The 15,288-nt window shown below is 41.8% G+C and overlaps 1 protein-coding gene across 1 annotated transcript in view; it reads left to right on the top strand.

Annotated features, from left to right (window-relative positions):
- Nucleotides 1-5,690: 5,690 nt before the first annotated feature.
- adprs (ADP-ribosylserine hydrolase) overlaps nt 5,691-15,288 on the top strand; it is a 34,776-nt gene continuing 25,178 nt past the window's right edge. The window contains exons 1-2 of the mRNA XM_078237905.1: nt 5,691-5,882; nt 9,459-9,555. Coding sequence (XP_078094031.1) covers nt 5,708-5,882; nt 9,459-9,555 — 272 coding nt within the window. The 5' untranslated portion in view covers nt 5,691-5,707. The remainder of the gene's footprint in view (nt 5,883-9,458; nt 9,556-15,288) is intronic.

A 15,288-nucleotide genomic window follows, 5' to 3' on the forward strand; every position in this document is an offset into this window, starting at 1 on the left:
GCTTCTTTGTGCTTTTATGTTCATCACACAATAAATCACTTACACATGGCTACTAATAGCTTAGAAATTCCTACTTTAGTACAACTCCTGTGGTAGGGCAACTTTTGATACAAATTATATGACAACATTAATCTGCCCGACATATTGTTATTTTCATCTCCTAGAACAAGAGGAGGATTAATTGGGCATCTGTAAAAGACCAGGGGCAGAGCTTCTGAGGTGGGGGATATTTCCTTAAACCAGTAATGATTTAACTTATTGGATATGTAAGATTCCAGGTGGGCATATTTTTCCCCTTTGTCTGTATTTAAGCAAGTATGATGCCATGGGCCAGTCCAGCAATGGTATGGAAACAATTGCAGGTGAGTTTATTTTTACCATAAGGCTTTTGTTATAATGTCCAAAGAATAAGCTTATTGGGTAAACAGATTAAAAGTTATGGAAGTAGATAAGCAGTGCCAAACATTTAAATAAATAATTACAAACTTCTCAACAAAAATACATTTTATTGAAACAATAACTACAGTAAGAAGATAACAAATAGAAGCAGGCGGAAGCCATTTAGCCCGTCTAGCCTGCTTCAGCACTTCCTGCCTGCCTCCCCATAACCATGATTCCCTTATAGATGAAACTATCTAACTCAGCTTTGACTATATGGAAGGACCCAGCCTCCACTGCTCTCTGGGGTAGAAAATTCTAAAGATTAACAACTCACAGAGAGAAGAAATTCCTTCTCATTACCTTCTGGGAGATCCATTATTCTGAAATTATGTCCCATATCCTAGATTCTCCAATGAGTGACAATGTTCTCTTAGCATCCATCATACATAATTCAATAAGTCTCCTCTTATTCTAAACTCCAATGAGCATAGTCCAGCTTGCTCAGCCTTTGTTCATAAGTCAACCTCTTCATCGCAGGAATAACTAATGAACTTTCTCTGATCTACTTCCAATGCAAGCGTATCCCTCCTTAAATAAGGAGACCAATACTGTGGGCAGTATTCCATATATGATCTCATACAGTACATACAGTTCTGTACTGTACAGTTGTAGTAAGACTTCCCTACTTTTATACTAGATTCCTCTTGCCAGACCAACATTCCTAATTACTTGCTGTACCTGCAAACTAACATTTTGTGATTCGGAATCGAGGAAATCTTGGAAGATTATTACCAGTACATCCTGTATCTTTGCGGCCCCTTCTTTTAGTACCCTAGGATGCAGGCCGTCAAGTTCAAGGGACTTGTAAGTCCCATTAATTACCCTAGTAATTTTTCTCAAATAAGATATGAAACATATAGGAGCCCGAGGAATCTTGATGAAGTGGATGTAGAGGTTATTTCTTCTTGTGGGAGAATCTAGAACTATGGGTCAGTGTTTAAAAATAAGGGGTTTCCCATTTAAGACAGATATGAGGAGATTTCTTTTCTCTCAGGGGATCGTGAGTCTTTGGAATTCTTTTCCTCAAAAGGTGATGGAAATAGAGTTTTTGAATATTTTTAAGGCAGAGGTAGATAGAATCTTGATCAAGTCAGATACAAAATATTTGTTCAAATATCTGTCATTTCCTTGTTTCCCATTATTAATTTCCCAGTCTCATCCTCTAAGGGACCAATGTTTACTGTAGTCACTCTTCCTTTTTATATACTTGTAAAGCTCTTACACTGTTTTAATATTCCTTGCTTGTTCACTCTCATATTTTATTTTTCCCTCTTGATTTTGATTTAGGCATCCTTTGCTGATTTCTTAAATAATTGTCAATTTTCTGGTCCGCCACTAATCTTCAAAGCATTGTATGCTTTTTTCAATCCGGTACCACCTTTAACTTCTTTAGTTAGCCATGAATGACTCATCGGTCTTGTTGAGGATTTTTTTCTCAATTAAATATGTCTTTGTTGAAAGTTAGAAAAATACCTTCTCAAATGTCTGCCAGTGCTTATCTACCATCTTACCTTTTAATCTTTTTCCAATTCCATCAGTGAATTCTGAAGAAGAGTCATACAGACTTGAAGTGTTTACACTGTTTTTCTCTCCATAGATGCTGCCAGGTTTGCTGAGTCTTTCCAACATTTTTTGTTTTTTATATCTCATTACCCTTTTAATTGTCTCTATTTAAGACTCTAATTTCAGTCCCATATTTCAACTGAATGTGAAATTCTTACATGTTATGATCACTCTCCCCTAGAGAATCCTTCACTATGAAATCATTAATTAATGCTGTCTTTATACATTAGCAGGTCTAAAATAGCATAGTCCCTGTTTGGTTTTAAGAAAACATTCCAAAATGATTCCTCACGACTTTACTGAGCTCATCCTTTTAAAGTTCCCCACCCTCTTTTCCTTTCTTCCTATCCATTCAAAATGCCAAATGCACTTGAATGTTCAGTTCGCAGCCTTGGTGACCTTGCAACCATGTCTCTGTAAAAGCTATATCATACCCATTTATTTCAATTTGTGCTATCATCTTATCCATCCTGTTATGAATACTGTGTGTATTCAGGTAAAGAGCTTTCAATTCTGTCTTGTTCCATCATCTATGGCTGGGTGTTTAGTTGCCTCGGCCCAAGCTCTGGAATTCCTCTCATAAACCCCTCTACCCCACTTTCCTTCTTTAGAGACTTCTTAAACCTACCTCTTCAACCTACCTTCTGGTTAGCTGATCTAGTGTCTTCTTATGCAGCTCGGTGTCATACTTTGATTTAAAGTGTTTCTGTGAAATGCTTTGGAACATTTCATTACGTCAAATATGGTGTACGAATAAAAGCCGTTGCTTGATTTTACAATTTTCCTCCTGCAATGACCCTTTAATTGATGTTCTCTTGTATGTACACTCTTACATAACAACTTATAGTTATAAATCCTTTTTAACATAATGAAATATCTCAGACTGTTGCTAGTGAGACGGATGGAGTCATTAGTTGGGGAACTTAGTTTGGAGCAGGAACTGAAAACAATGGCTTCGCTGACCCCAATATTTGGAGGAAATTTCTGCTCACCCAGTGCTGAATGTTGGATAAGCCGTCTGATAATTAAGCAATAGTTGAGGAATTGAGAGATGGGGTGGTGAGGAAGAGATGGATTTCATGTGATAAATGAACACGGTACATCAATAGCTTTGCCCAAGGTTGTTATGCAACAACCTTTATCTCCTCAACTGAGTTTTAATTGTGCTCTTGAAAAGTGTTGAGACTGTCTTTGTTGTCTCTCTGCAACATAGCTGTGGTGCCAATAATTACTTACCTGGCAGGGGAGAGTGAATGATCAAGCAAGAAATGAGGCTAACCCACTGCGCTGGGAGTGTGCTGAAGCCTGCGATGGTGGTTTGCCCAGGCTAGGCTAGAGTAAAGGATCAGGGTAGCCAATGAGGTTAAACTGAGGCTTTATCTGATGCAATCTTTGAAAGTCATCTTGGCTTTTTGGTTAAGGTGTAAGTGTTAGACAAAGCCCAGGAGGGGGTGCAATGCCTCATCCTGTCAGCTTGGATCTTAAGATAAAGGCAAAATATTGCAGATTTTGATTTATTATTGTCACATGTATTAGTATGCAGTGAAGAGTATTGTTTCTTGCGTGCTGTATAGACAAAGCATACCATTCATAGAGTACAAAGGGCAGAAGGCAAAGAGAGGGTGCAGAATGTAGTGTTACAGTCATAGCTAGGGTGAAGACAAAGATCAGCTTAATATATGGTAGGTCTGATGGCAGCAGGGAAGAAGCTGTTGTTGAGTTGATTAGTACGTGATCTCAGACTTTCGTACCTTTTTCCCGACAGAAGAAGGTGGAAGAGAGAATGCCCAGGGTGCATGGGGTTCTTGATTATGCTGGCTGTTTTTCTGAGGCAGTAGACAGAGTCAGTGGATGGGAGGCTGGTTTGAGTGATGGAGTGGGCTACATTGACAACCCTTTGTAGTTTTTTGTGGTCTTTGTCAGAGCAGAAGCCATACCAAGCTGTGATACATTCAGAAAGGATGCTTTCTATGGTGCATCTGTAAAAATTGGCGAGAGTCTGATTTGATTTGATTTATTATTGGCACATGTATTAGTATACAGTGAAAAGTATTGTTTCTTGCGCGCTACACAGACAAAGCAAACAGTTCATACCATTCACAATGCATAGTTGTAGCGGACATGCTGAATTTCCTTAGCCTCCTGAGAAAGTAGAGGCTGTCAGACCAGTTTGGATCTCGTTTGATCGAGCCCAGGATGAGATGCAATGTCTTGTCTTGTCAGCTTGCATCTGGTTTGTCCCTCATGTGAATTATTGGAATTATTGGATTAGCTTTTTTGATTAGAATTAATTAAAATGGGGGTGGCACAGTGGTTAGCACTGCTGCCTCACAGTGCCAGGGATCTGTGTTCAATTCCTGCCTCGGGTCACCGCCTGTGTGGAGTTTGCATGTTCTCCCCATGTCTGCGTGGGTTTCCTCTGGATGCTCTGGTTTCCTCCCACTGTCTGAAAGATGTGCGGGTTAGGTTGATTGGCCATGCTAAATTGCATCCTTAGTGTCAGGGGCATTAGCAGGGTGAGTATGTGGGATTATGGGCATAGGGCCTGGGTGGGATTGTGGTCAGGGCCGGCTCGATGGGCTGAATGACCTCCTTCTACATTGTGGGGGTTCTATGATTCCAAGTGCAACAAAATAATAAACCTTTATCATAGAAATCATAGAAACCCTACAGTGCAGAAGGAGGCCATTCGGCCCATCGAGTCTGCACCGACCACAATCCCACCCAGGCCCTACCCCCACATATTTACCCGCTAAACCCTCTAACATACACATCCCAGGACACTAAGGGGCAATTTTTAACCTGGCCAATCAACCTAACCCGCACATCTTTGGACTGTGGGAGGAAACCCACGCAGACACGAGGAGAATGTGCAAACTCCACACAGACAGTGACCCGAGCCGGGAATCGAACCCGGGACCCTGGAGCTGTGAAGCAGCAGTGCTAACCACTGTGCTACCGTGCCACCTTTAGTCGCCCCTTTATCAGGCATTTATTTGATGAAGGAGCAGTGCTGCGAAAGCTCGTGCGACCAAATAAACCTGTTGGACTTTAGCCTGGTGTGAGACTACTTACTGTGCTTAGTTGCCAAGGTACCATAGTTACTGCCAAATTACACGGAATTTGCTCCAATGAATCAGCAAAAAGACATTTTCTGGTGAGTTAAACGCTAATGCTTTGAATGCACTCAAACCCCCAGCACGCTCTGATGCAGACTGTGCCGGTTTAACCGACTCGCATTCAAACCGCCTCAACATTCCAGCCCCGCCCCGCCCCGCCCGCGCCGCGCCGCCCCGCCCCGCCCGCGCCGCGCGCCGCCCCGCCCCGCCCGCGCCGCCCCGCCCCGCCCGCGCCGCGCGCCGCCCCGCCCCGCCCGCGCCGCGCGCCGCCCCGCCCCGCCCGCGCCGCGCGCCGCCCCGCCCCGCCCGCGCCGCGCGCCGCCCCGCCCCGCCCGCGCCGCGCGCCGTCCCGCCCCGCCGGCCCCATCACCGCATTGGCCACGCCTTCGCTCTTCCCGCTGCTCCGATTGGATAACCTCACGACCGCCCCCCCCTCCAGCCTCGCTCGCTGATTGGTCCCTGGACTCGCGTTGACGTCACTGGATCGGTTTGCGATTGGACGATCCCGCCGCCAATCAGTGCTCCGCCTCCCCTCCCCCCCCCGCCCACCCCCGTCTCCTCTCCGACCTCCTCCTCGAGCCAAGATGTCGGCGGTGAGCAAGGTGTTGGCTCCGCCCAGTCTATCCCGGTTCTGTGGCGCCATGACCGGGGCGCTGATGGGGGACTGCATCGGCGGCGAGTTCGAGGGGAAGGAGCTGGTCAGAGTGCAGGATGTGCTTGAAGCTGTGCGCGCCCTGGAGGAGCAGAGGCAGGAGGAAGGTAATGAATCCCCCCTCCCACCGGGTCTGGATGGTGACAGTGCCTGCACAGCACCGAGGAGATGCATGTTTTCCAGCTGTGCAAACTGGCTAAACCTCTCCTCGGCATTGCCTGCACCAACTCCTGTCTGTGTGTGTGTCTGGGTGCTTTTCCAGCTGCACTGATGTTTGAAATCTTTTGAACACACAAACATTTCTGCCTCCACACCTGATGCTAAAACCTGTAGAAAAGCACCGTTTTATTCCTGCCCCTTCAGTACTATTCTTCTTGGCTGTCACATAAACCTCTATGACTCTCACTTGATAAAGGTTTGCAGGTATCACAAGAGTGATGTGGAATAGGATTTTGTGTGAAGTTTAATTTGGATGGTTGGTGTTTAGTTTTGGACTGAATGGTCCAATTATTGACAGAATTTCTAGAATGCCACCTGGCTGTAACCCTTTGAGGAAATCCCTTGTTTTTCTATTTCCCTGCAATGTCTATTTCACTACATTCTGCACTCTTTCCTTTCCTATGTACAATATGATTTGTCTGAATAGTGTGCAAAAAACAATACTTTTCACGGTATACTCATACATGTGACAATAGATCTAATCAAAGAATAGTTTATTATCAGAAAAGTAAACAGTTCAAGTCCCTCCTGTTTTATGATTTGGAAAAGGCCTTAAGTTTAACAAATGTGAATATTCTTTTGACTTGTTGCTAGGGAGAATGCAGATGTTACGTACATGCACACCATCTTGTAATCTCTTTGTAGGGGTACCTTTAACCTTTTTTTTTAATGACCTACCCATGCTACAGATGTGACAAAAGCAAATAGTGCAATATTTTCAAGTGGCCAATTCCCTATGTGAGGATGTCATGAATTTTGGTATTGATAATAGCCAATACAAAGGCAAAACATTGTAGATGCTGGAAATCTTAAGTAAAAACAAAAATTGTTGGGAATACTTAAGCCAGCATCTGTGGAGAGAGAAACTGACAATGTTTCAGGTTGTTGACTTTTCATCAGAACTGGAAAAGGTCATATTTGAAACAGGGTTTAAACAAACAGGGGCCTGAAAGGGAAAAATAACAAAAGTAAGGACTTTGGAAGGTTGGAAGGCAGAGAGAAAAGGAATGATGGTGCACGACAAATGTTTCTTTCCTTATCCTTTTACCATCTTCAATCAGTGGGTCTGGGGAAGTGTAAATGGGAATAGCAGAATTGCCAAGAGATGCTGTTTGAAAATTTAGGGACAGAGGTTATGATATGAACTTGGTGCTAAGTCCAGAAGATTGCAAAGTTCCTAACTGAAAGATACGGTGCTGTTTTTTGTAGGTGATTTGCAGGTTCATTGGTGCAAGGTCATCTATGCACGGTAACATAAATTGCCCGACTTCTGTATGGCTCGTGTGAAAACTTTCTGTCATGCAACCATACAGCTGAGAGAACATTGGTGATGTGTATTTAATTGTCTGCCACCAACTGGCTAAAGGAGGAAGCTCTGTCAACTTCCCAGACTCAATGATGGTGGAGCCTAGTACATGAGTGCAAAGTTGAAGGTTTCAACCACCTTCAGCCAAAAATGCCAGATGGGTGATTCATCTTAGTCTCTTTCTGAGGTTCCCACAATTACAGGTGCCCCTCATCAAGCAATTCCAGTTACAGCACATGGTGTAAAGAAATGGTTGAATGTACTGGATGTAACAATGGCTATATGCCCTGACACTATATTGGCTGTAATGTTGAAGAACTGTGCTCCAGAGCTAGCAATGTCTTGAGCAAAACGGTTCTAGTGCAGCTACAAGATCTGTCGGTGGAAAATTGCCGAGGTCTGTCTTAGCCACTAAAAGTAGCAAAAAGCCAATTGCCATCCCATCAGCCTACTCAATTGTCAAAAAAATTATAGATGTTTTCGACATTGCTGTTATATGGCAGTTACCCTTCTCACCAATCCCTTTTCCTGGTTTAGGATCTGTTAGGACCACTTGGTTCCAGACTTCATTACAACATTGCCCCAAATATAGACAGAAGAACTGAATTGCAGAGGTAAAGTGAGAGTGATTGCCCTTGACAAAAAGGCAACATTTGATCGAATGTGAGATCAAGTACAATTGAAGTGAGTTGGAATGAAGGGGAAAACTTTCCACAGGCTGGAGTCATGCCAGCACAAATGCAGCTGGTTTTTGTTTTTTGGAGACCAGTCGTCTCATTTTTAGGATATTGCTACAGGAGTTCCTCTGGTCAGTGACCTAGACCCAACCATTTTCTGCTGCTTCATTAAAATCTGTCTTCCATCATAAAAGTCAGAAATTGAGATATTTGTTGCTAATTGTGCAGTGCTTGGTTCTGCTTGCATTTCATCATATGATGCAGTCCATGCCCAGGTGCAGTAAGACTTGGACAGTATTCAGCCTTGGGCTGATAAGTTGCATGTAATACTCATGCCAGGCAACAGCCATCTCCAACAAGAGAATCTGACCACCCCTCTCCTTGACGTTCAGTGGCATGACCGCCATTGAATCCACTACCATCAACATCCTGGAGTTCACCATTGACCAGTAACTGCATTAATACTGTGGCTACAAGAGGCTGATCCCACATGCTTAGCTCCTTGATCCCAAGAACCAAGAAATTGGTTCTTGGGATCAAGCAGGCCACCCTATTATAGAAAGGGTATTATTAAACTAGAAAGTGTGCAGAAAAGATTTACTAGGATGCTACCGGGACTTGATGGTTTGAGTTGTAAGGAGAGGCTGGATAGACTGGAACTTTTTTCTCTGGAGCGTAGAAGGCTGAAGGGTGATCTTATAGAGATCTATAAAATAATGAGGGGCATAGATCAGCTAGAAAGTCAATATCTTTTCCCAAAGGTAGGGGAGTCTAAAACTAAAGGACATAGGTTTAAGGTGAGAGGGGAGCGATACAAAAGTGTCCAGAGGGGCAATTTTTTCACAGAGAGTGGTGAGTGTCTGGAACAAGCTGCCAGAGGTAGTAGTAGAGGCGGGTATAATTTTGTCTTTTAAAAAGCATTTAGACAGTTACATGGGTAAGATGGGTATAGAGGGATATGGGCCAAATGCGGGCAATTGGGACTAGCTTCGGGGTTTAAAAAAAAGGGCAGCATGGACAAGTTGGGCCGAAGGGCCATAAACCTCTATGATTCTATAAGTTTAGCGTTGTTATTTTTCCATCTTTATGTGCTTTGCCATCAACATGTGTGTCTGTTATCCGTATCGAGCAGGTGAGTTGGAAAGGTTTAAAATAGAATGCTGAAAACACTTAGGTCAGACAGCATCTGCGTGGAGAAAGAAGCAGAGTTATCATTTTGGGTTATTGACCATTCTGCTTCCTTAACATTACAATAAACTAAATAATGGGATGGTCTTTTGCATTGTCAGCTTGTAAGAATGCCTCGAGCCCCAGTTGCTATTTTTGTGGATGTGATAGACATTTTGAGTTGTGGCCTTGCACTAACTGGCACTGTACTCTTGAGGCTAGTGTTTTATTTGTGCTAGTATTATATTCATGTGTTTTCTGTCTCTCTTTGTTTCTCACAGCAAGTTCCTTTAGACATTGAATTTATTTTTCAGGTTCTTTAGTGTATTCAGATGATACTGCAATGACAAGGTGTGTGGCACAGTCACTGATAACCAAACAAGACTTTGACGAAGTGGATATGGCTAAAAGGTAACACGTTACTGCATCCAGAGGGATAAAATACTGTACTGCAGGGATCTTGTTAAGTAGTCCTGTGGCATGATGTTCTGACTTAACTCAAAAGTCATAGTAAATATGCTAAATTCTTCGCTAATACCCCATCAGTGTTTTGTAGGATGTGTTGCCTATTCAGTCTGTTACAACTGCAGTGATGTTGCAATCTTTTAAATTTATATTGTTATCTGAAATGTAATGGAAAACATCCTGTTTCTGAGGAAAGTAGTTTTTGTCTTTCTTATATTGTAAGTTTTTGTAATAACTGTGTTTCCATGCCATACAAACATTTATAGTTCTATATGTTTTGATGTTGCAAAGTTAGGGCTGTGACCAGCTCCTTCCTTCATTTATCACAGTCAAAGACAGATATTTAGTTCATATTTTTATCTTGCACTAGTAGACTGAAGCTACTATGCTGCACTTCTTGGAGGGTGAAGCTCCCTCTGGGAAGTATTCTTCTGGTCTCATTCTTGGCTTGTGCTGCTGGATAAAAATGGGTGACCTGCATCAAGATCACTGGAACTGGCTTTGAAAGTGTACACAGTTAACTGCAACAGGAGGGTCTGGACTGGCTGTTTCAGTTTGCTTGCTCTTCCTGAAGTATTTCCACTTCCTGAAGTGGAAGAGGGAGCAGGGTGGTGGGGTAGAAGAAAAAAAGGACATGGAGCAGCATAAGAAGAGATGGGGAAGAGTGACAGTAAGAATTTAGTATTTGGAGGATTGAAAATGAAAACCTATTTTCGTCACTCTGTGGAGCAGCATTCGGGTATTTGAAAGTGTTGATTGAAAGTTGCCATTTTTGGTAAACTTGGGACAGACAGAGGTGTAGTGGTAATGTCACTGGACCTAGTAATCCAGAAGCCCAGGTAAATGGTCTGGGACATGGGTTCCAACCCCATCATGGCAGCTCACGGAACGTAAATTCAATTAAGGAAATCTGGAATTAAAAGCTTGTCTCAGTAATATCAACCATAAACAATTGTCGATTGATTTTTGTGACAGTCTGATTCACTAATGTCCTTTTAGGGAAGGAAATCTGTCATCCTTGCCTGGTCTGGCCTACATTTGACTTCATATCCACAGCAATATTGTTGACCCCGAACTGTTCTCTGAAATGGCTGAGCAAGCAACTCTGTGTAAGGGCAATAGGGATGGGCAACAAATCCTGGGCTTATCTGTGCAGCCCACATTCCTTGAAAGAATAAATAAAAAATGGTAACCACAGACTAGGTAGGTACGATAGGCACCGTGTCTCTTAGTATACCAGGAAGTACTTGCATTTAGTGTCTTTCACAATCTGTGTGCCAAATTGCTTCACAGCTAATGAAGTGTAATCACTGTTTTAAACACTGCAGCTGATTTATACACAGCAAGTTCCCACAACAGCAATTAAGTAAATACAAGATTTCTTTTAAGTACTGTGATTCTGAGATAAATATTGGCCATGATATCAAGATAATATCCCGCCTCCCCAACCAAAGTATTGCATATTTCGTGTCCATCTGAGAGTGCAGGCCTTGGTTTAATGTCTCATCTGAAAGATGGCAACTGTGACAGTGCAGCATTCCCTCGGTATTTAACTGCACTGGAGTGCAGGTTTTCATGCTCCAGTTTCTGCAATGGGACTTGAACATGTAACTTTGTGACTCGGGAGAAATAACTGACCCCTGGTTATATCCTTCTGTGTTCTCTTTCTAACCCCCTCCCGCCTCAGCTTTTAGATTTTAAAATAATGCAAAACAAGCATTAACGGTGTTGGCCAGTGAAAGATTTACTGAGTAAGTGAAGTTTAAATACTTTATTTCTCAACGGTATTTTTTCTGGAAGAAAACTGGTAGGTGGATCCAATAAATTGCACCTGTACCTGATTTTGCATTTGGAATAAAAACCCATCTGGAGATAAAATCACAATTGGACGTTGAGTCTGTGCACATGCATTGCTTTTGGGTCCTTCATAGAGAAGCCATGTAAAATTCTCTTTCTGTTTTTAAAAAAAAAAATCCTGACTATAGCCTACTTTTTATACTCCTTAGAACTAGGTTCTGCTGTTCTATTATTGGCAATGATTAAGTACTGTACATGGAGCATGTTGCACGGGAGACAATTGGTGATTTATATCACACTAGCAAGGATAACGTAATAACTGACATATACAGGTCATTCTGAGGAGTGTAGGACAAAGCTAAAAGTATCAGTTGAATAGCATTCTGTTTCTGCTATGTTTGGTAGAAATCTTTAAAAAATTATTTAGGGTTTTAATGAGGTGTGTAATAATTTTTAAAACTTGATTTTTATTTTTAACTAGATGCAATAAAATTCTCAAATAATTAATGCATTGTTCTGTTCCCTCTACATTTCTGTTGAATATCCCCGCACCAAGATTTAAATTGACTTCCTTACAGAAATATAGAATTATTTTTCTCTCTTCCCTCAGCCTCTGCAATTAAACATTTTTCCATTCTACAATTTCAATCTTGACAGATTCTGCACACCTCCTCTCTTACCTTGCAGCCCTCCTGTCTTCAGTTAAATTCATTTTGCACATAAAATGCCCCCTACTAAGGTCTGGGCACTGATAAGGAAACACAGCTCACTTATTTGTAATCGCTGCCACACATTATTCAGTCCACCTTCCGTTCCACTTCTCTCATCAAACACCTATGGGCAAAACTCTCCCAAGTGTGTTGGGATGTCCTGAGGTCATGCTAAATAACTAAGTCTGAACTGATTTTTCAAAACACTCTTCAGTTACCAACTTCTGCATTTTTTGCCTTATGTGCATCAAACCATCTTGCCTCTATCTTCAAGACTCATGTGTCCACCTAGTCAGTCACCCCCCCCCCCCCCCACCATCCCACTTAATCATCACCGTTCCCCCATCAGCAAGGTTTTCATCTTCAATCTTTCAAGTCAGAGCTTGTGGTTTATTCATCAGCCATTAAATTTAGCATTACTGTGTTTGCTGTTCTTAGCCAAAAATGTCTATTATTCTAGCACCATTCTCCTCCCCCCCCCCCCCCCCCCTCCCCCCCTCCAATCCAAAAGAACAAATTCAAATTGAATCCAATTCATGGTCCCATGAGAGGGGCAAACAAGATCCAAGATGAGGCATTGCACCCCATGTTAGGCTTGATCTGATGCTTTATCTTAGCCCAAAGGCCAAGATGGCTTTGAAAAATTTAATCAGGCCACGCTTCGGTTGAACCTCATTGGCTGCCCTGATCATTGACTTTACCCTGGCCTGGCAGATTGATTCTTGGGCTCAATGTAAGTTACTCCCTTAAGCAGTCTGAGTGACCTTTAGTTCATACTACCTTCTATCTACCAAATCACCGAGAGGTCAGTAAAGAAGCTTGCTTTAAAGTGTACTTTGATAAGAGTAGCTCTCTGCAGTGTTTGATTACAGCACAATATCTTGCATAGTCACCATGATTGTATGAATAACTTGGACAAAAGGAGAGACTTGATGGATAGGTATTATAGTGAGGCAAAGTTAATCATTAATAATTATTGGGAACTTAGTGGTACTGTGGGTTATAGTGTGCAGTCCAGTCATTTCTGGACCTGGTTTTGTGGAAGGGATGTGATGAAGAATCTCTTCAAATTAGAATAGTCGCATGAGAAATGAATTTGTGCAGGGTTAACCCAGTTTCCAGTAAGTACAATTTCACTGCATTTAATTGGGCAAAAATAGACTCTTATTACCAATACAAAAGCAAAATACCATTGATGCTGGAAATACTAAGGCTGGGTAGCATCTGTGGAGAGAAACAATTAATATTTCAGGTTAATGATCTTTCATCAGAACTGAAGATAGAAATGTAATAAGTTTTGGGGCAGCGGCCAAGAAGAACAAAAAGGGGAGGTCTGCGATGGGTTGGAGAGCAGGGAAGATTAAATGACAAAGATTTCATGATACAAAGAGGCTGGGAAAGGGTGTGTCCCGATGAGGAATGAATGGAGACATAGCAGCTTTCTGAATACAGCACAAAGGGATAAAGAAGAAACAAGACCATACCAGTTTTTAAAAAAAGGACAAGATGGAGCCAGAGATTGTGATCTAAAATTGTTGAACTCAGTTTTGAATCTAGAAGACTGTAGAGTGCCAAGTCAAATGCTGAAGTGCTGTTCCTCGAGCTTGTATTGGTCTTCACTGGAACAGCGTAACAGGCAGTGTTCAGGAAAATCCAAGTGAGAGCAATGGAGAATTAAAATGACAAGTGACAGGAAGCTCAGGAGCACTGAGTCAATGTCGTCAACATTCGTCACAAATTGTGTAGCCATGCACCATTCTGGAGGTCATTACATAGGCTGTGCACAAGTCATTGCCTTTAAAGTACTGTATGTGTATGGTCACGCAAAAAATAATTAAAGGGCTCATGTACTTTAAATTGTCCGTGTACTCCAAAATAAAATTAGGAGAAGCATTCTTTGTATTATGGGACTGTTTTCCTTGTTTTGTTGCTGAACTTGAGCTCAAGCCATGAGTATGTCGCAGAATGAGTTGGCAATGGAATGAGATGTGGGTGGACAAAAAAAACCTCTAAAATAGGAATTTCTGATGCAGAGGTGGAAGGACTTGATGAGATTTATCGGCTAAAATGGAACAAACTAAACCAAAAGCAGTCAGTCCAGGAAGAACTATTTCTTTCTATGAAAGAAACAGTGGTGTTCTTCCTGCAAGATGAGGTTTTTAGCACTAGGTGTTGACTCAGACAAACATGCCCACGGAAAGTTTTACCAACTCCCATCGCTCAAGTTCAGAATTTGAGAAGTTGGAGACCACCTGGTGTAATGGGGAGGAAGAACCGTTTTTGTAACGTTAGCTTGAGGATAGTCACACACATGCGAGATAGGGAGGAAGGAAAAAGGATGTCTTTCTGAGGGTAGGAAAAATTAGAACAGGAGTGCTTAGAGCAGATTAGGCTTTCAAAACAGATTTCAAGCTGTTGCTTTCTGTGTGCACCCTGGACAAGTCTTCAATTAAATGCAACTAAATGAGTTCAGGAGATGAGGAAATCGTTAAATTAAGATTTCACAGGTAGTAATCTCAAGATCCCTCACCCAGTGATGTGCTAGAATAGCATTGAAAGATTATGGAAATCAATACAACGTAAGCTAATGGTATGGTGTCAGAAAGTGGGCAGTGGTGCTGATTCTGGTGCAAACGGGAACTATTCTTCAGGATGAATTGCATCTTAACAGGGAGGTTGACTCTGTATCACTAAAATGATTAAATAGGTATTTAAACTAGAAACTGGAGAGTGGCCATGATACAATGATGTTTAAGATTAATTTAGAAAGGGAAAACTGGTACAACACCAAATTATATTGAGGTACATTAGAAAGATGAGTGAGTTCAATGAGATGGAAGGCAAGATTGGCACTTGGTATTGCAGATGAACAGTGGAGTATTTATGTTAAAACAAATTGTAGAGGTGCAGAATTAAAAGTAAAGTTAATAACAATAATGTGATAGAGGTTCAAAACCAATTTTAATTGATGCGATGAATCTACAAACACAATAAAAATAATGAAAAAAAATGAAAGCAGAAAATAGAGGATAAAGCAAACTAAGTGAATGAGAGAATTGAGGAATTATTAAAAGAACATAGAGTATTTTACAAATATATCAATAAAAAGAAGGAAATGGCCTGTACTGAGCTGGGATTCAAGAAGGGGGGAGGATTGTCAATTTGTAGATCA

The sequence above is a fragment of the Mustelus asterias genome, chromosome 21, assembly GCF_964213995.1.
Source record: "Mustelus asterias chromosome 21, sMusAst1.hap1.1, whole genome shotgun sequence".
Lineage (NCBI taxonomy): Eukaryota > Metazoa > Chordata > Chondrichthyes > Carcharhiniformes > Triakidae > Mustelus > Mustelus asterias.